This window comes from Convolutriloba macropyga, chromosome 3 (genome assembly GCF_964194025.1).
Source record: "Convolutriloba macropyga chromosome 3, txConMacr16.3, whole genome shotgun sequence".
Taxonomy (NCBI): Eukaryota; Metazoa; Xenacoelomorpha; order Acoela; family Convolutidae; genus Convolutriloba; species Convolutriloba macropyga.
Window position 1 is genome coordinate 13,370,080 of NC_134470.1, and position 20,903 is coordinate 13,390,982.

Sequence of the window (20,903 nt, forward strand, 5' to 3'; positions counted from 1 at the left end):
GAGACATATTGCTTCAGCGCCATAGGTACCACTAAGAGTAGAGAGGAGTATTTTTCACGTGTTGTAATTTAACCTGCTTTTAGAGTTGAAACCTGTCTAAGAACGTGCAAAAGCGATTTTTATTATGGGTTTGCAAAGTTCAGTCTTTGGTAGCTCAAAGTCGAGTTTTAAAGTTTTCACAACAAATTAAGTTGAGTTAGATTCCAGTAAAAAGCCAGTAGATTCCCTCGTAAAAACGAAATTAAAAAATTTTAATTCCATATTCTACTCTGAACGGGCTTTCGAATGATACCACTCACAATTCTCTACAATGATTATTTTGATCGGCGAAAATTGACTGATTAAAATATTTGAGTATATAGTTTCTCTCCCCCCCCCCCACTAAAGTGAGTCGGAACAATAACAAATACCTAGATTGTTTATTGCACATTTTATAGTATAAGTTGTCGACAGTTTTCGTTTGTAAGTTGTTTTTAAATGCTGGAATTTATATGTGGAACTTGATTGAAGTCATAGAGTAAAAATAAAGAAGCAAAATTTACATTTGATGCTATTACAAAAATGGGGAACACTTCGATGAAAAACTAGAAAAGGAAAAGGAATTGTGAAACAACGGCAGGTTCTTGAAGAATTTACTACTTTTAACAAATTTTCAGAAGTTTTTTGGAGACTAAATGATAATATGATCTCCTTTCCAGGCTACAATTTGCAGATGCAATTAGCAATATGCACGTGAATAAATTTTTTGACAAAAAAAATGAAAAGCGAGAATGAAAAAGTTAAAGGAAAAGAGAATTGAAAACACTCGTTTCTTTGTTTCTTTTGTTGGGCTAAGAATACTTTACAGTTGTTGTTTGGTAATAGTGAATTTTCGAGAAACAACACAACTCAAATTTTGAAAATTGGGCTTTTCGCGAATTTACTGGAATGTTAATTTCTGCGATACAGAAGATAAGGAGGCTCGGTAATGTGCCTACGCACTTAATGTTCCCACCCCGCTCATCCACATTCTTAGCTAGCATATGATGAAAAGATAGAAAATTTTCAAAACCACCCATATGGTTCAATAAACCATTAATGGAATGCAATTATGCTAGGTTAGAGAGCCGATGAGACTTGTTCTTAATTGGAATACTAGAAAAGACAGTATAAAATGAAATAAACATTAATAGCGACCAAAACTCGATGTCTATATTTAGAAAAATAACAAAATCAAACGTGCATCAGATGAAACTTAAACAAATTAAAACTTTTAAAATCTAAAATTTAAAATTTATTTAAAACAAAAATCGTTTAAAATGTACAAATTTATAAAAATCTCAAAAAAGATTTTGTATTAAATCTCGTAAAAGTAGCAACAAAGCCTAGCAAAGATGCTTGATGCTAAAACTGGTGTAAATATTAAATTATGTGTCACTGGAAACGGGTTGTGACCTGTCTTCACGGAGACTTAACTACAAATCGACTGAAAAAAAGGGGCGAAGCTCAAATCCAAATTTGTTACTGAAAAGAAATGTTTCCAGAGGTCATAAGAGACATAAGATTTCAACACGAGATAGATTCAACGCCTCAGGAAGTGATTGGACCTAATATTAATAGGACTAAGTCACGAGACTACAAAATAACAACAAATTCAGGCAGAAGTTAAAATTCATTTAAATTGTTTTTGACACCACATCGTTCAATGCATTATATTTATATGATGTTGTCTGCATGAACTGCAGAATCATCACTTCTCATCTGAGCATCAAATGCTTTTCCTTATAAAAGGACTACGGAGATATGACGACAAAAAGAAGCCCAAAAATTGAACAGTATAGAAATCTCGAAAATTTTTTGTAAAATTATCTGGTCGAAGTCATCACTCAAAACATACAACTAACAGAGAAAATTTTTTGAGCAATTGTTGAAATAGATAATCAGATGTTTTGCACACTTTTGGATGTATCGAAATCTGACCGTTCAGTGAATCATAAATTTAAGCTAAATTGAAAAGTTTTGGATTTGATCAGGTCTCATTCTTTGAAGTGTAAATAGTTTTTCTTTAATGATTCTTTTCTCCAGTTTACGATAACTAACATGTGTTCTACAGGACTCGGCAATCTGACCTTTTTTCTATATCTATTATTTTAACGCAAAATCAAATCGAATAATTGACAACAAATGGCTATTAACGATTGATGGTCATTCCAATAGCGAAAATTCAGAATCTGAAATGAGTTTTGGTGAAACAGAAAAGCCTTCCGAATATTGAGGGGTATTGATTGATTAGAATCTGATAAATATGAAGATTAACAAAATAAACTATCTGAAACTAGTTGTTTTTGTCTGAACTTTTGAAGCACTATGTTAACTTGAACAGTATGGATTTTGAAATTATAGGGCTTTCATCGAAAAAATCATTACTTCTTAAAAAGACAACATAACCTTCTGCTAAGAATAATTTTAATGAAATGTTTAGCAATTTTAACAAATGCATCTCTTCGAGGCCTTCAACTCTCTAATTTTGGCTAATTAATGATATCAATCCGCAAAAAAGATTTTATTATTTGAAAAAGACATTGCTGGGTAGTGAAGGTAGCGAAGAGGCATATTGCTTCAGCGCGTTAGATACCACTAAGAGTAGAGGGGAAGATTTTTTCACGTGTGGTAATTTAACCTGCTTTTAGAGTTTAATCCGACCTAAAAGCTTGCAAAAAGAGGGCCAAAGAAACTTGTTCTTAATTGCACTACTAGAAAATACAGTAATAAAGAGTTGCCCTAAAGTGTGCGCAAACGCATCTTCAGTTTTACACTATTAATATTTTCAGTGCGCCTGTAAGTACTACAGTTAAATTGTTTTTGTAGCGTTCAATATTAAGTGGCAGGTAGACGGTTGAAAGTTGTGATTAGTGAACTTATAATTTTGATCAACTTTATTTTTAAAATTCTTAGTCACCTCGTTTCAGAATACCTAACACTGCTTTAAAGACCGTTTAGTTGAATGTTATTATTATTATTATGTTTTTGAAATCGCAAAACGTAAAGTATGTTTGTTTTTGACGTTATTGGTACGCGTTTTATTATTTGCAGAAGCTGTGCATTAAAGTGTCTCTTTTAATCATTCAAATGAATTGTTTTGCAGCATTTCTTTAGTCTTACGTTGAGAGTCCTTCAAGGTTGTAGGCATTTTGTTCGAGAATTTCATTTCATGCACTCCAACGTTTTTTACATTTTCACTTCCTCAAATTGAAATTTGCCTACTATTCAGTTATGTTGTAATATTCACCAATCGTTGCAGGAAAGAGGAAAAAATTTATAGCCTAAGTAAGTAAATTTAGTGTGCCTTGTTGAAAAACTATATTTTGATTTATTAACAGATTCACTAATGAGCGAGCGTTGTTGACGTAATACAATGGGGAGCATTTTATATCTCGTGGTTTGTTACTACTCTTAAGAATTAATTGGAACGGCTTTATCATTATGTAAATTGGATCAATCTATTTTCGTAAATACCCATCTAAAACGCAGAAGTTCAATTTTGTGTCAATTATTTGAAGCCTATTGGTATTTTTTTGTCTGATATTTTTGAACTCTAATTGACCACAGTTTTCCATGGCTTCTGTTTCCTCACTCCATCAGTAAATAATTGGGCTCTAACAGGGAACATTAAAAATGCATTGAATGTAGTTTGACCTGTTAGTTTAATTTTTAGAAGCAGCCAATAAATAAATTTGGCGCCAATTTATTTAGAGCTAATGATATGAACAATAGTTGAGCGGAGCTAAAATTGCTACATTCTGTCGCTTATAACAACCGAAGGTGAGATTGAAGTTTTGCTCAATTTTAACTGGTTCATTAGCGATCTCTTGCGCCTATAAAGTTTCACGGAATTGCTGATCGGCATTTGCGTCAAGTTGTTTTTACCTCAATTTCTTCCTGATTTTAGGTAAGGGTTTAATTGAATACTGTGATGTGATTTGAATGTGATGCTTCGGTGTTACTGTTTTTGGTTTCTTTTCTACCGGCAATATTCGTTCAGTATTATTGAGCAGTTTTGAAAGTATTTTTTGACCGTGTTGTCATGTGCACGGGAATTGAATTGAATTTATCGAAAAACAGTTCATCCTAGGTTTTTATGAACGTGTTCAAGAAGTACGTCCGATAAGCTTATTCAGCTTGTTTAGATGAAACCCCAGTTGAAAAACACGTCAGTTAAAAGAGTCTCAGCAGTTTCAGGAGCTTCACACATTGGCCACAATTTAGCCAAATATTAAATCTAAAAATTTTTATTGTCAGCAATAATGATTTTAAATACATGACCTATTAAGCTCATGTGTTTAATCTATCAAAAATAGACGCAAACAATTGATTTCTGTATGAAAAAATAGTCTTATTCCTTGTTCAGTCTCTCATGAAGTGTTTTTTTTTACGACACACGTTTCTTGCGACTGTTATTATAGATTTTTTAGTGCTTCGCGTATTGTGATTGTGATTAGACGAGCTAGCAAAATGTTAAGCGAACAACTTTATTTTTCCTGGCTTCCTTTAAAAGCTCAAAAAAGTAAAGAGCAAAAACGGTTTCTATATTAATTGCTCTCAAACTAAGTTTGTAGCAATTATATTAGTCCTTTGATCTTCTTTAATTCAATGTTCTTTGCTTGACTGATATTGCGTCTGACCCTATTAACTTTTTTCCCTCAAAATCGACATATAAACGTAAAGGAATGAGGGCATCAAAAGTGGCTAAGCAGCTCTCTTAGTGTCTTACTAATTTCTAATTATGCGTTTCATGGAAACTATTTTGAGCAGAAATTTTCCGCCCTCCACCTTGCGATTTTGACCACATTGTCCAGCCCTCCCAACACTATCCCCCAACATTGAGCCTCCCTCACCCCTTCACTCAATCTCACACCTCTCCCCCTAATGCTACCTAGCATCCTTAAGCCCCAGCTGGCTACTACCCAAGCCAACCAACCAGCTGTTTCAGAGCAATTTGCCAGTTGTTAACCGGTTATGTTTAATAGCTACCTTCATCTTTTCAGCCGGCTATTAAAGATGCCATAATTTTTTTCCAGCTATTTTCTGGCGATCTGCCGAGAATGTTTGTACTTTTAGCAAAGGGGTCATAGGAACAGAAGTTGGATTTAAAAATAGCAAAAGGATATCATGATCCTGCTTAGCTCACAGAGACTCTCTGCTAAATATAATCATGGGTCGTGGCAGAAAATTAAAACAATTTCGAGAACAACGACAAATTTGTTTAAAAAGCATTTATCATCTACTCATAAGATGATTGGTTCATGTCTACTTTAAGATGTCTAAGTAAGATGTTAATCTTTGATTTATGTTCATAAGCATTTGGACCTTAGGTAATGTTAAATTATTGCTTCTATTGAGAAAAAAGAAAAGAAAAAAAATATTACAAAAACCGTGCTTTGCCTGCCTCTGATGATGTTCTCATTTGTCAAATTTTATGAAAATTTAATCTATGAGTACTGCAATTTGTTTTAAAATACCTTGCAGTTTTTTTTATCCATGAGTAGTTGGACAGCTAACTTTTCAGCCAAATTATTGTTTAATTGCCCTCAAACAAATTTCGTAGCAATTATAGTAGTCCGGCCTTTTTATGCCATTTTCGCTCGACCGGTTTTTCGTTTGAGCTTTTTCGTCCTCAAAAAACGGGATAAACAGGTAGAGGCCGGAGGGCATTAAGTAGCTGAGCAGCTCTCTTGGAGCCTTACACCCTGCTAATCTCTATCTAAGTTTCTGATTGCATGGTGTGAAGAAGGGTTCTTAATGTTAAGTTTGACCCCTCCTCAATCACCCCCCCCCCCAAGAAAAACTGCGCCCTTCTACACCTGGCGATTTGGACCCTCTCTCTTTTACCCCTGCCAATCCTACAATCCCTTGACCCCACTCCACTCACCCACCCCCTAATGCTAACATCCTTAAGCCCCAGCTGGCTACTACCGAAGCCAACCGGTCGGTTGAGAGCAATTCGCCCGACGTTAATCGGTTATTCTATTTCTTAGCCCCTCTTGAAAATTGGAACAAACGTGTCAGGAAAACAAAAAGACTCAAAACTTTTGATTGCAAAGTATAGATAGAACGCTAGCAATCCAAACTGACATTCCTTGTTATCTCTTTACATGAACTCTTTCGAATGAGTTGATCATATTTGCAAAACGTCAGAACCTGAAAATATAGAGGTGCCTCATACGTGAACTTGTTGTTAACAAACGTTTATCTCCGCAACGTAACTATTAAACGAAAAAAAGATAGTAACTCTGTGAAGCCAAATTAAGATATGGATCGTGGCAAATTTTATCAACTAAGATGAACAATCCAAAAAATTTGCGGGTTTTTTTTTCTAAAATTCAACTGTTTTGAGAAACTTATTGCACTGTCCAATATTAGAAATCTCTGTAATCCGTTATAGTTATGTTTCGTCATGGAACAAATTAACTTAGCTGTCTTGAGACATCTTTTTTAATAAGCTCTCACACAAAATTTGAAGCAATTGTTTTAAACGTGTGTGTATTTTTATGCAAAATTGTTGCTGGGCCATTTTCTAGAAAATTCTTTGGATTTCACTTCTCGAGTGACTTCCACGCTTGTTATGATTTTTACGTTACCTAAACTGCTCGTTTTCAGATATTAAGTCTGTTGCTAAAAGCACTATTGTAAGATAAGTTTGCTTAAGGATTCCGATAGCCGAGTGGGTAATACTTCAGTCTAGCACTACTACGAACCCCTCCTTCGTCAGATTTTGCACCATTTCGAATAAATGAAAGTTGTCATTTTTGTGTGACTCTTACAAAGCCTATGAGATTCCCGGTTATTTTTTTCTGAGCTTCGCTGAGTTTTGTTTCGTGAATTGTTCAATCAGCCTATGACAGCAGCGCAATTTTAAAAATTGAGAAATGACAGTGAAAATGATGACATGGATACCTGAGAGTAGAGTTTTCCACAAGAGAAGTTGAAGATAATTTAAAACTGATTGCTCTTTAAAGTACGCGAATAATGAAAATCACGTTTTTTACTAATTATATGCGTTATATGTGTGATCATCACTCCGTTTTGCTTCGGAGCGCCGAATCGTTTTGAGTGAGGGTTTTCTCGGTAAACTAATAGTCTTTTCTGGTTCTCAATTTGACTTTATTTTTTATTGTGAGCATGTGACGTTTCAATGTCTGTTATCACGCCTAAGTCAGTGGTACACAAATTTTTTCTCAGCTCCTTTTTGTCAATGTGCTGGTTGGCAAAAATTAATGTTTGTTTCATTATCTCGGGAACGGCCACTTAAAGTAACCTTATAAACCCATTTGATACCCCTTTTAAAATGAAAGTTTTATTTTCAAAAGCTGCGGTGTTCATTGTATTTTTTCAGAATAGAAATTCCAAGAATGCCTGATGTTGCAAATTTCGACCCCATCAGATCTTCAACCAATCAAATTTTAACCCAATCAGAACTAATTTTAAAATGTAGAAGCTACAATTATTACAATCTCAACTCTTTTTGACCAATTATTGATGTCAAATTATTTATTATCCGTCAAAGTTAATTTACTGTTGAGTGAGATACCTAAATGGAGTTTAAAGCGATTTTAAAATACTGTAATTCCTATACTGCAGTTCACCTAGTGGAGTTTTTAATTTATCTGAAAGGTTTTCCATTTAAATTTATAGGTTTTGCGGTAAATTTATAGGTTTTGCAGTGGAAGAGTTCTGTTTTCCTTCACTCTTCGCTCTGTTTTCTATTACTCTCGAAAAAGTGCTGAAATTTCCTTTCAATCCATTTCTGGTGTCTGTCTTGAAAAGGTTTGTTGTTTTTGCGTAATGTTTGAAAACAAATAGCAAACGTGCAATAATTTCTTGTTTTTTTTTTACTTACTTTTATCACTAATCTGTCGGATGCAAAAAGTAGCTGCTAAGTCTAAACTCGCTTTTTGATTGCTCTCGTATGAAGTTTGAAGCAGTTACTGTAACCGCATTATCTTTTTAGGCAAAATTTTTGCTTGAGCGTTTTCTTCCTCTTTTTGCGCCTATTCAGAATTTAAAACGAAAGCGATGAGCTGGCACAATGTCCTGATAGCCGAGTGGTGACTCGCGGCTTAAGTTTTTTTGTTTTTTTAGTAATTTCAATTGCGGGCGTTCAGAAGTCTAATGCTAATGTAAAAACCTCTCTGGTCAGAAGTTTTGCATTATGGAATTTTTTTTAGCATATGCCCTCTTCTAAACTCATTGAATCGCCAGTCGTTCGGGAGCAGCTTGTCCGACGTTAGCCGTTTTATGCTTAATTTGTAATTTTTACCCGCAAATTTAACTATCCAAGTGGGCCTTTATGCGAATGCAATGATAGTAATTGAATAGCTGTTTTTGTTCATCAACCCGATTAAAAAAAATAATTGTACCTCTGATGCTATTTTTGTGGAAAATTTGTTGATCTTATTTTATTTTTATTTAATCGTTTTTTTCTTCTTTTAACCGAATCAGGCAGTAAGCTGCAAGTCACGATTGTAATCATATAAAAATTTTATGTTAGTTCGCGCATTACTTGTTCTCCTAAAATGCTTATTTTTAATGGGAGGCGTAACCGGGCAATAGGTTTCAAACTTATGTGACCAGCATTCATTGTATATAGATTTCATGAGATTTAAAAAATTGATTACATTTTATTGAAAGAGAATGCACATCTTTTATCTTAAAAAAGTTAAACAAGTGTCGTTATTCATAACAGTAATTGAAACAATAAAATGTTCCAATTGAAAGATTAAAAAATGCAATCAGTGATAAACGTAGTTCAAAAAGATGTTGCAACATTCGGACCACAATTGAACAAAGAATTTTGGAAGTGATGGAACAAACAAGATTTCAGAAAAATTTTGTAAAAAATTTTCAGAAAAATTTTGTAAAAAATTTTCAGAAAAGAAGCGAAAAGAAAAGATCAAAAACGTTTGTTTTTTAATTGCTCTCGAACAAAGTTGGAACCAATTATCGTTAAAGTGTTGGTCTTTTTAACGTAAAATTTTCTTTGATAGGCGTCAGTAGCTGAACTCAAGTGGCGGCTGTTTGAGAAGATAGAGTTGATTTTAGCTAACTGAAATGCTAAATTCAAGCTTCTATTTCTTAAAAGAAAACAGTTAGGGTGCCAGTTCTTTGATTTATAAATCAATAGAGCGATGAAAATTTGAACATAGCACGGTAATCCAAGTTTGAACCAGATAGATTGATCCAGATGGATAAAAGTAATTTGAAGAAAGAGGATTGGTTGCAGCAAGATTAATAAAAACAACAGCCATAAAGGGTAATTAAAATTTGCCCTCAAGTTTCTAGTTTGGCAAAAATTTAAATCATTAGTTTATGACTTCGCAGAGAGTTCGCAATAAATTGAGCTGCAACCGTCGACAGCTGTAAGGGTTTCTAATAATACTGGTCTATTTTACTCGATTCATATTAATTGCTGGATTGGTATTGCTGGGAATGAAAATGTACGATCCAAAGTAAAATTTTGAAAGAATATTGCTCCAAGAGCTCAATGTTTTTTGTACATCACGGGCTATACTAGTTGATTTCTTAGCTTGTTCCTATTTTAGCCGAGATGATTTGGCAGGAATCAGCTCTCTATCCAGGTCGTCTTCCCATCAAAACAAAGCAACTACCTCCTCATCTGTAACACCTCTGTCCTCTCACCCTATCCACCAATCCCAACATCATCATCATCATGCCAGACATCTCGATTACAACAATACAACAATCAATATTAACACAAATAGCAATCAGAAACCAGAGTTCTCCGGATCACCGAGAACTGGAAATAGCACGTCCTCGTCATCAGCCCCAAATCCCAAAAAACACTGGGAAGAGAAATACAAATCGTCATCAAGCAATCAATCAAATACTGTTAATAATATTAGTAGTAATTTACCATCAAGTCATGGCAAATCGCCCAGAAAAGAACACCGTGCTAATGCGACCTCTTCAGGGAAGAGTGCTAAGTTGGCATTAGAGCATAACAGCCGTCAATCGTCACCATCGAGACACGAAGATTCTTCTGTTTCTGAAGGAGCACATGGTTCCCAAGGAACCAAAAACAATCGAATGCCAGGTTAGTGACTTTTAAAATTTATTTCTCGGTTCTGCCCTACAATGCGCCCTAACTAACTCGCAAAGCATCCCTATAAAAACCTATTACTAACTCGTGAAACACCAGAATTTCGGTGTTAGTGTGCATGAGCTCTCTTTAAAAGCGAGGTAGATCTTTTTTTATTAAGTAGCTGCAAAGTGATAGCTGAGATTATTATTGGTCTTCTCTTGACTTGAAGAGAAGTAATGGTTTTCTTGAGGTTTTTTTTACCGGAAATTCTTTGTTCAGGCGGCGTTTTCTTCTAAAAGTGAAAGCGAGTAAAACTGCCATGTGAAAATATTTTTAATTGCTCTCAAACGAAGTTTGTAGCAATTATATTAGTCCTGTCGGTCTTTTTTTATGCGATTTTTCGCTTGACCGATTTTTCGTCTGACGATTTTGATTTTTCGTCCTCAAAAACGGGATAAACAGGTAGCGCCCCATTTTTTTGATGAAACTTGCATTTTTTCAAGTTTTTTGAAATTTTTTGTAATTTTTTTAGGTTTCTCCAACCTCAAATGCCAACCAACTTCCTGCATGGTTTGTTAATAGCTAAATGCATAGCTTGTAGTTGTAATAGAAGGTTTTCAATATTTTAACATCACGAATTTTAGAATTTTTTTAAAATAAAACTTGCATTTTTCGAATTTTTCAAAATTTTTGTCGTTATCTAAGTTTTCCGAGCCCCAGGAGCCAGAAAATCTCCTATAGCTTTTGATAATAGGGTACTGAAAGTTGTTTTTGGCCATGAAACGGTTTTCGTTTTTAGCAATATTTTGATAAAACATGCAAGTTTTTTTCCAGTTTTTTTCAATTTTTTTTAAGGTTTCTCCAACTCCAAGGGCCAACGAACGTCCTCCAGAGTTTGATTATAAGCTACTGCATAGATTCTAGATGTAATGGAGTGTTTTTCAAGATTTTAATATCAACAAATTTTATAAAACATTTGCAATTTTTTCAACTTTTTTGACTGTTTTGAATTTTTTTCCGGCGCCAGGGTCCTAGGGACCTCCTCCAAGGTTTGATGATAAGCTGTCGCATGGTTTCTAGAGCTAATGGAATGGTTATCCATATTTCAATTACTCTAGCCTCAGCAATTTTTGATAAATTTTGTCAAATTTTCTGAAAATTATTATTATGATCCAAGTTTATGGATCTTTATGAGCCAGTGAAACTTTTTAAACATTGAAATAGGGATACTGGATAAGGTTTTATAATACGTTACTTTATAGTTTCTAGTGGTAGTGCAATGGTTTCAACATTTTAACGTCACGAATTTTAGCTTTTTTTGACAAAATGTGCCAATTTTTTTGAAATTCATTTCACGTCTTTCCGGACGCAGGGGCCAAAAATATTCCTTAAAGGTTTGATAATAAGTTACTGAAAAAATTTTAGTTGCCCCGTAATAGCTTTCAATTTTTTAATATGACATTTTTAAGCAATCTTTTTTATAAAACTTTCATTTTTTTCAAGTTTTTTGAAATTTTTCGTCGTTTTTTAGGTTTCTCCAACCTCAAGGGCCATCGAACCTCATCCAGGGTTTGAAAATAGGTTACTGCATTGGTTCTAGTAGTAACAGATTAGTTTTCAGCGTTTTAACATCACGAATTTCAGCAGTTTTTTTATGAAACTTGCGTTTTTCGATTTTTTTTGTAAAATTTGTCATTATCTGAGTTTTCCGAGTCCCAGAAGCCAGGAAGTCCCCTATGGTGGTTGATAATATGGTACCAAAAATTTTTACTGGTCATAAAATGGTTTTCATTTTTTATCACAAAATTTAGCTATATTTTGACAAAACCTGCTTTTTTTTCAAGTCTTTGAAACTTTTTGTAATTTTTTAGGTTTCTCCAACCTCAAATGCCAACGAACCTCCTGCATGGTTTGATAATAGCTAAATTCATAGCTTGTAGTTGTAATAGAAGGTTTTCAATATTTTAACATCACGAATTTAAGCTTTTATTGTAAAACTTGCATTTTTCGAATTTTTTAAAATTTTTGTCATTATCTAAATTTTCCGAGCCCCAGGAGCCAGAAAATCTGCTATAGCGTTTGATAATAGGGTACTGAAAGTTGATTTTGGCCATGAAACGGTTTTGATTTTAAGCAATATTTTGATAAAACATGCAAGTTTTTTAAATTTTTTTAAGGTTTCTCCCACTCCAAGGGCCAACGAATGTCCTCCAGAGTTTGATTATAAGTTACTGCATAGATTCTAGATGTAATGGAGTGTTTTTCAAGATTTTAATATCAACAACTTTTGTAAAACATTTGCAATTTTTTAAACTTTTTTGAATCTTTTGAATTTTTTTCCGGCGCCAGGGTCCTAGGGACCTCTTCCAAGGTTTGATGATAAGCTGTCGCTTGGTTTCTAGAGCTAATGGAATGGTTATCCATATTTCAATTACTCTAGCCTCAGCAATTTTTGATACATTTTGTCAAATTTTCTGAAAATTTTTATGATCCAAGTTTATGGATCTTTATGAGCCAGTGAAACTTTTTAAACATTGAAATAGCGATACTGGATAAGGTTTTATAATACGTTACTGCATAGTTTCTAGTGGTAGTGCAATGGTTTCAACATTTTAACGTCACGAATTTTAGCATTTTTTTGACAAAATGTGCCAATTTTTTTGAAATTCATTTCACGTCTTTCCGGACGCAGGGGCCAAAAAATTTCCTTAAAGGTTTGATAATAAGTTGCTGAAAAAATTTTAGTTGCCCCGTAATAGCTTTCAATTTTTTAATATGACATTTTTAAGCAATCTTTTTGATAAAACTTTCATTTTTTTCAATTTTTTTGAAATTTTTCGTCATTTTTTAGGTTTCTTCAACCTCAAGGGCCAACGAACCTCATCCAGGGTTTGAAAATAGGTTACTGCATTGGTTCTAGTAGTAAAAGATTAGTTTTCAGCGTTTTAACATCACGAATTTCAGCAGTTTTTTTATGAAACTTGCGTTTTTCGATTTTTTTTGTAAAATTTGTCATTATCTAAGTTTTCCGAGTCCCAGAAGCCAGGAAGTCCCCTATGGTGGTTGATAATATGATACCAAAAATTTTTACTGGCCATAAAATGGTTTTTTAATTTTTTATTACAAAATTTAGCTATATTTTGACAAAACCTGCAATTTTTTTCAAGTCTTTGAAACTTTTTGTAATTTTTTAGGCTTCTCCAACCTCAAATGCCAACGAACCTCCTGCATGGTTTGATAATAGCTAAATTCATAGCTTGTAGTTGTAATAGAAGGTTTTCAATATTTTAACATCACGAATTTTAGCTTTTATTGTAAAACTTGCATTTTTCGAATTTTTTAAAATTTTTGTCATTATCTAAATTTTCCGAGCCCCAGGAGCCAGAAAATCTGCTAAAGCGTTTGATAATAGGGTACTGAAAGTTGATTTTGGCCTTGAAACGGTTTTGATTTTAAGCAATATTTTGATAAAACATGCAAGTTTTTTTAAAATTTTTTTAAGGTTTCTCCCACTCCAAGGGCCAACGAATGTCCTCCAGAGTTTGATTATCAGTTACTGCATAGATTCTAGATGTAATGGAGTGTTTTTCAAGATTTTAATATCAACAACTTTTGAAAAACATTTGCAATTTTTTCAACTTTTTTGAATCTTTTGAATTTTTTTCCGGCGCCAGGGTCCTAGGGACCTCTTCCAAGGTTTGATGATAAGCTGTCGCTTGGTTTCTAGAGCTAATGGAATGGTTATCCATATTTCAATTACTCTAGCCTCAGCAATTTTTGATAAATTTTGTCAAATTTTCTGAAAATTTTTATGATCCAAGTTTATGGATCTTTATGAGCCAGTGAAACTTTTTAAACATTGAAATAGGGATACTGGATGAGGTTTTATAATACGTTACTGCATAGTTTCTAGTGGTAGTGCAATGGTTTCAACATTTTAACGTCACGAATTTTAGCATTTTTTTGACAAAATGTGCCAATTTTTTTGAAATTCATTTCACGTCTTTCCGGACGCAGGGGCCAAAAAATTTCCTTAAAGGTTTGATAATAAGTTGCTGAAAAAATTTTAGTTGCCCCGTAATAGCTTTCAATTTTTTAATATGACATTTTTAAGCAATCTTTTTGATAAAACTTTCATTTTTTTCAATTTTTTTGAAATTTTTCGTCATTTTTTAGGTTTCTTCAACCTCAAGGGCCAACGAACCTCATCCAGGGTTTGAAAATAGGTTACTGCATTGGTTCTAGTAGTAAAAGATTAGTTTTCAGCGTTTTAACATCACGAATTTCAGCAGTTTTTTTATGAAACTTGCGTTTTTCGATTTTTTTTGTAAAATTTGTCATTATCTAAGTTTTCCGAGTCCCAGAAGCCAGGAAGTCCCCTATGGTGGTTGATAATATGATACCAAAAATTTTTACTGGCCATAAAATGGTTTTTTAATTTTTTATTACAAAATTTAGCTATATTTTGACAAAACCTGCAATTTTTTTCAAGTCTTTGAAACTTTTTGTAATTTTTTAGGCTTCTCCAACCTCAAATGCCAACGAACCTCCTGCATGGTTTGATAATAGCTAAATTCATAGCTTGTAGTTGTAATAGAAGGTTTTCAATATTTTAACATCACGAATTTTAGCTTTTATTGTAAAACTTGCATTTTTCGAATTTTTTAAAATTTTTGTCATTATCTAAATTTTCCGAGCCCCAGGAGCCAGAAAATCTGCTAAAGCGTTTGATAATAGGGTACTGAAAGTTGATTTTGGCCTTGAAACGGTTTTGATTTTAAGCAATATTTTGATAAAACATGCAAGTTTTTTTAAAATTTTTTTAAGGTTTCTCCCACTCCAAGGGCCAACGAATGTCCTCCAGAGTTTGATTATCAGTTACTGCATAGATTCTAGATGTAATGGAGTGTTTTTCAAGATTTTAATATCAACAACTTTTGAAAAACATTTGCAATTTTTTCAACTTTTTTGAATCTTTTGAATTTTTTTCCGGCGCCAGGGTCCTAGGGACCTCTTCCAAGGTTTGATGATAAGCTGTCGCTTGGTTTCTAGAGCTAATGGAATGGTTATCCATATTTCAATTACTCTAGCCTCAGCAATTTTTGATAAATTTTGTCAAATTTTCTGAAAATTTTTATGATCCAAGTTTATGGATCTTTATGAGCCAGTGAAACTTTTTAAACATTGAAATAGGGATACTGGATGAGGTTTTATAATACGTTACTGCATAGTTTCTAGTGGTAGTGCAATGGTTTCAACATTTTAACGTCACGAATTTTAGCATTTTTTTGACAAAATGTGCCAATTTTTTTGAAATTCATTTCACGTCTTTCCGGACGCCGGGGCCAAAAAAATTCCTTAAAGGTTTGATAATAAGTTACTGAAAAAATTTTAGTTGCCCCGTAATAGCTTTTAATTTTTTAATATGACATTTTTAAGCAATCTTTTTAATAAAACTTTCATTTTTTTCAATTTTTTTGAAATTTTTCGTCATTTTTTAGGTTTCTTCAACCTCAAGGGCCAACGAACCTCATCCAGGGTTTGAAAATAGGTTACTGCATTGGTTCTAGTAGTAACAGATTAGTTTTCAGCGTTTTAACATCACGAATTTCAGCAGTTTTTTATGAAACTTGCGTTTTTCGATTTTTTTTTTGTAAAATTTGTCATTATCTAAGTTTTCCGAGTCCCAGAAGCCAGGAAGTCCCCTATGGTGGTTGATAATATGGTACCAAAAATTTTTACTGGCCATAAAATGGTTTTTTAATTTTTTATCACAAAATTTAGCTATATTTTGACAAAACCTGCAATTTTTTCAAGTCTTTGAAATTTTTTGTAATTTTTTAGGTTTCTCCAACCTCAAATGCCAACGAACCTCCTGCATGGTTTGATAATAGCTAAATTCATAGCTTGTAGTTGTAATAGAAGGTTTTCAATTTTTTAACATCACGAATTTTAGCTTTTATTGTAAAACTTGCATTTTTCGAGTTTTTAATTTTTGTCATTATCTAAGTTTTCCGAGCCCCAGGAGCCAGAAAATCTCCTATAGCGTTTGATAATAGGGTACTGAAAGTTGTTTTTGGCCATGAAACGGTTTTCGTTTTTAGCAATATTTTGATAAAACATGCAAGTTTTTTAAAATTTTTTTAAGGTTTCTCCCACTCCAAGGGCCAAGGAATGTCCTCCAGAGTTTGATTATAAGTTACTGCATAGATTCTAGATGTAATGGAGTGTTTTTCAAGATTTTATTATCAACAACTTTTGTAAAACATTTGCAATTTTTTCAACTTTTTTGAATCTTTTGAATTTTTTTCCGGCGCCAGGGTCTTAGGGACCTCTTCCAAGGTTTGATGATAAGCTGTCGCTTGGTTTCTAGAGCTATGGGAATGGTTATCCATATTTCAATTACTCTAGCCTCAGCACTTTTTGATAAATTTTGTCAATATTTCTAAAAATTATTATCATGATCCAAGTTTATGGATCTTTATGAGCCAGTGAAACTTTTTAAACATTGAAAAAGGGATACTGGATAAGGTTTTATAGTACGTTACTGCATAGTTTCTAGTGGTAGTGCAGTGGTTTCAACATTTTAACGTCACGAATTTTAGCATTTTTTTTACAAAATGTGCCAATTTTTTTGAAATTCATTTCACGTCTTTCCGGACGCAGGGGCCAAAAAAATTCCTTAAAGGTTTGATAATAAGTTACTGAAAAAATTTTAGTTGCCCCGTAATAGCTTTTAATTTTTTAATATGACATTTTTAAGCAATCTTTTTAATAAAACTTTCATTTTTTTCAATTTTTTTGAAATTTTTCGTCATTTTTTAGGTTTCTCCAACCTCAAGGGCCAACGAACCTCATCCAGGGTTTGAAAATAGGTTACTGCATTGGTTCTAGTAGTAACAGATTAGTTTTCAGCGTTTTAACATCACGAATTTCAGCAGTTTTTTATGAAACTTGCGTTTTTCGATTTTTTTTTGTAAAATTTGTCATTATCTAAGTTTTCCGAGTCCCAGAAGCCAGGAAGTCCCCTATGGTGGTTGATAATATAGTACCAAAAATTTTTACTGGCCATAAAATGGTTTTTTAATTTTTTATCACAAAATTTAGCTATATTTTGACAAAACCTGCAATTTTTTCAAGTCTTTGAAATTTTTTGTAATTTTTTAGGTTTCTCCAACCTCAAATGCCAACGAACCTCCTGCATGGTTTGATAATAGCTAAATTCATAGCTTGTAGTTGTAATAGAAGGTTTTCAGTTTTTTAACATCACGAATTTTAGCTTTTATTGTAAAACTTGCATTTTTCGAGTTTTTAATTTTTGTCATTATCTAAGTTTTCCGAGCCCCAGGAGCCAGAAAATCTCCTATAGCGTTTGATAATAGGGTACTGAAAGTTGTTTTTGGCCATGAAACGGTTTTCGTTTTTAGCAATATTTTGATAAAACATGCAAGTTTTTTAAAATTTTTTTAAGGTTTCTCCCACTCCAAGGGCCAAGGAATGTCCTCCAGAGTTTGATTATAAGTTACTGCATAGATTCTAGATGTAATGGAGTGTTTTTCAAGATTTTATTATCAACAACTTTTGTAAAACATTTGCAATTTTTTCAACTTTTTTGAATCTTTTGATTTTTTTTCCGGCGCCAGGGTCTTAGGGACCTCTTCCAAGGTTTGATGATAAGCTGTCGCTTGGTTTCTAGAGCTAAGGGAATGGTTATCCATATTTCAATTACTCTAGCCTCAGCACTTTTTGATAAATTTTGTCAATATTTCTAAAAATTATTATCATGATCCAAGTTTATGGATCTTTATGAGCCAGTGAAACTTTTTAAACATTGAAATAGGGATACTGGATAAGGTTTTATAATACGTTACTGCATAGTTTCTAGTGGTAGTGCAATGGTTTCAACATTTTAACGTCACGATTTTTAGCAATTTTTTGACAAAATGTGCCAATTTTTTTGAAATTCATTTCACGTCTTTCCGGACGCAGGGGCCAAAAATATTCCTTAAAGGTTTGATGATAAGTTACTGAAAAAATTTTAGTTGCCCGTAATAGCTTTCAATTTTTTAATATGACATTTTTAAGCAATTTTTTTTATAAAACGACGTTTTTTTTTCAATTTTTTTGAAATTTTTCGTCATTTTTTAGGTTTCTCCAACCTCAAGGGCCAACGAACCTCATCCAGGGTTTGAAAATAGGTTACTGCATTAGTTCTAGTAGTAACAGATTAGTTTTCAGCGTTTTAACATCACGAATTTTAGCAGTTTTTTTTAATGAAACTTGCGTTTTCGATTTTTTTTTGTAAAATTTGTCATTATCTAAGTTTTCCGAGTCCCAGAAGCCAGGAAGTCCCCTATGGTGGTTGATAATATGGTACCAAAAATTTTTACTGGCCATAAAAAGGTTTTCATTTTTTATCACAAAATTTAGCTATATTTTAACAAAACCTGCAATTTTTTTCAAGTCTTTGAAACTTTTTGTAATTTTTTAGGTTTCTCCAACCTCAAATGCCAACGAACCTCCTGCATGGTTTGATAATAGCTAAATTCATAGCTTGTAGTTGTAATAGAAGGTTTTCAATATTTTAACATCACGAATTTTAGCTTTTATTGTAAAACTTGCATTTTTCGAATTTTTTAAAATTTTTGTCATTATCTAAATTTTCCGAGCCCCAGGAGCCAGAAAGTCTCCTATAGCGTTTGATAATAGGGTACTGAAAGTTGATTCTGGCCATGAAACGGTTTTGATTTTTAGCAATATTTTGATAAAACATGCAAGTTTTTTTTAAATTTTAAAGTTTTCTCCCACTCCAAGGGCCAACGAACGTCCTCCAGAGTTTGATTATAAGCTACTGCATAGATTCTAGATGTAATGGAGTGTTTTTCAAGATTTAATATCAACAAATTTTATAAAACATTTGCAATTTTTTCAACTTTTTTGACTGTTTTGAGATTTTTTCCGGCGCCAGGGTCCTTCCAAGGTTTGATGATGAGCTGTCGCATGGTTTCTAGAGTTAATGGATGGGTTATCCATATTTCAATTACTCTAGCCTGAGAAATTTTTGATAAATTTTGTCAAATTTTTTAAAAATTATTATCATGATCCAAGTTTATGGATCTTTATGAGCCAGTGAAACTTTTTAAACATTGAAATAGGGATACTGGATAGTTTCTAGAGACAATGAAATGGTTTCGAGGAATTTTAATTTAATGAATTTTAGCAAGGTTTTGTTAAAGTTTGCGTTTGTTTTCAAAGTTTTTGAATATTTTTGTCCTTTTACGATCATTTCTGACCAACGAAGATTTTCAAGTCATGCAGATGAGTTACTTGACATAACTCCAGAGACAAAAATAGTTTTGAAGATTTTGACTGCGAAATCTGGAAGCCTTTTTAAAAGTTTTGCAATACTTGGCAACTTTTTAAAATATCAGTTTTTTTTATTTACTAAAAAGGCTTGAAAACTATAAGTTGCGGAGTCGGATCAAGCTAAAGCTAGCCTCTCTAAACTGAGGCTAGCTACTGACGAGCCAACCGCTCGCCGGTCCTTTGAGAGCAATTCGCCCGACGTTAGTCGGTTATGTTTTTCTGAGCGAGAGAAGTGCGAGTAATTTTTGCTGAGCGAGTAATTTTTGTTCGGTCGCTGCGTTGAGAAAATGAATTTCTGACTCAGAAGTGCTTAAGATGATAGCGCAGATAAATAACTGTTTTGGCCATTTATTTTGCTTACCGTTTGGTTTTGTGTAGAAATGTTTTTTGGTTGACGCTGCATCATTATGTTAAACTCTGAAATTGATAGTGCAGTGCTTCCTAATAATGCGGTACAGATGCAAAATCGGCGCATCTTTCTCAATTTTATTTGATTTTTTGGCTTTCCATTTTTCGCGGCTCTCTCTGAGCAGACTCGTTTGCAATCAGTGTCTATGGTAACATCCCTTTCGATAATAGGTGCATTAATTTCCTCTGTTTTTGACGTGGGATCTTTTAGTTTAATTGAATTCTTATAATTTTAATCCGATTTTAGTGCATTTTGTCGTTGCACTTTTTAAGTTTTTTGTTTGTATTTTGGTCTGATAATAGTCTGATAATTTAAATATTTTGGCTTTAAGGTTTGTAATTCATTGAATTTATGTTTGATAATTTATATATATTCACTTAACATGCAAGGTTAGGTTAGAACATGAAATCTGCTTGTTTCTCTAATTAACTAAGTTTTCGAAGTTAGGGAGTCTCGTTCCTATTTTTTTCCTATGTATTCATAAAATTCTTTTATTTGGCTATTTCTTTCTCACAATTATCATATTAGCTTTATTGGCTGTTATTAGTTTTCTCTCAGTTCTTTTTTTATTTTTTCAAGATTTTTGTTACGACCATATGACGTCACGATCACTTATCATGCGTGATACGTTTTTTGATTACATGTGACTTTCCTGTCATCAAATTGTCTACATTACGACGAGAAGATAAGGTGGACTGGGTATGGGTAACTTTAATTGAAAGTTATTTCAGATCCGCTAATAAAAGCTGCAAAAAGTTATACAGATTCCTTCTCAAAATGTAAAATATTATCGATTAATGTTAAGTTTAAAATGATCGATTAACTAATAAGTCTCAATTGAGAGCAATTAAAAGAGCGAAAAAAACTGTCTTTGACTTTTTTCGCTCTTTTAATTGCTCTCAATTGAGACTTAATAGTTATTTATTGCTCTCAAACGAAGTTTGTAGCAATTATATTAGTCCTGCCTGTCTTTTTTATGTGATTTTTTGCTTGACCAATTTTTCGTCTGACGCTTTTGACTTTTCGTCCTAAAACGGAATAAACAGGTAG

At 33.1% G+C, this 20,903-nt stretch overlaps 1 protein-coding gene across 4 annotated transcripts in view; it reads left to right on the forward strand.

The window, feature by feature from the left end:
* LOC142335962 (uncharacterized) overlaps positions 1 to 20,903 on the forward strand; it is a 98,084-nt gene that overhangs the window by 41,825 nt on the left and 35,356 nt on the right. For all 4 annotated transcript variants that reach the window (XM_075384380.1, XM_075384383.1, XM_075384382.1 and 1 more), the window contains exon 4: positions 9,579 to 10,090. In XM_075384380.1, the coding sequence (XP_075240495.1) occupies positions 9,579 to 10,090 (512 nt within the window). The remainder of the gene's footprint in view (positions 1 to 9,578; positions 10,091 to 20,903) is intronic.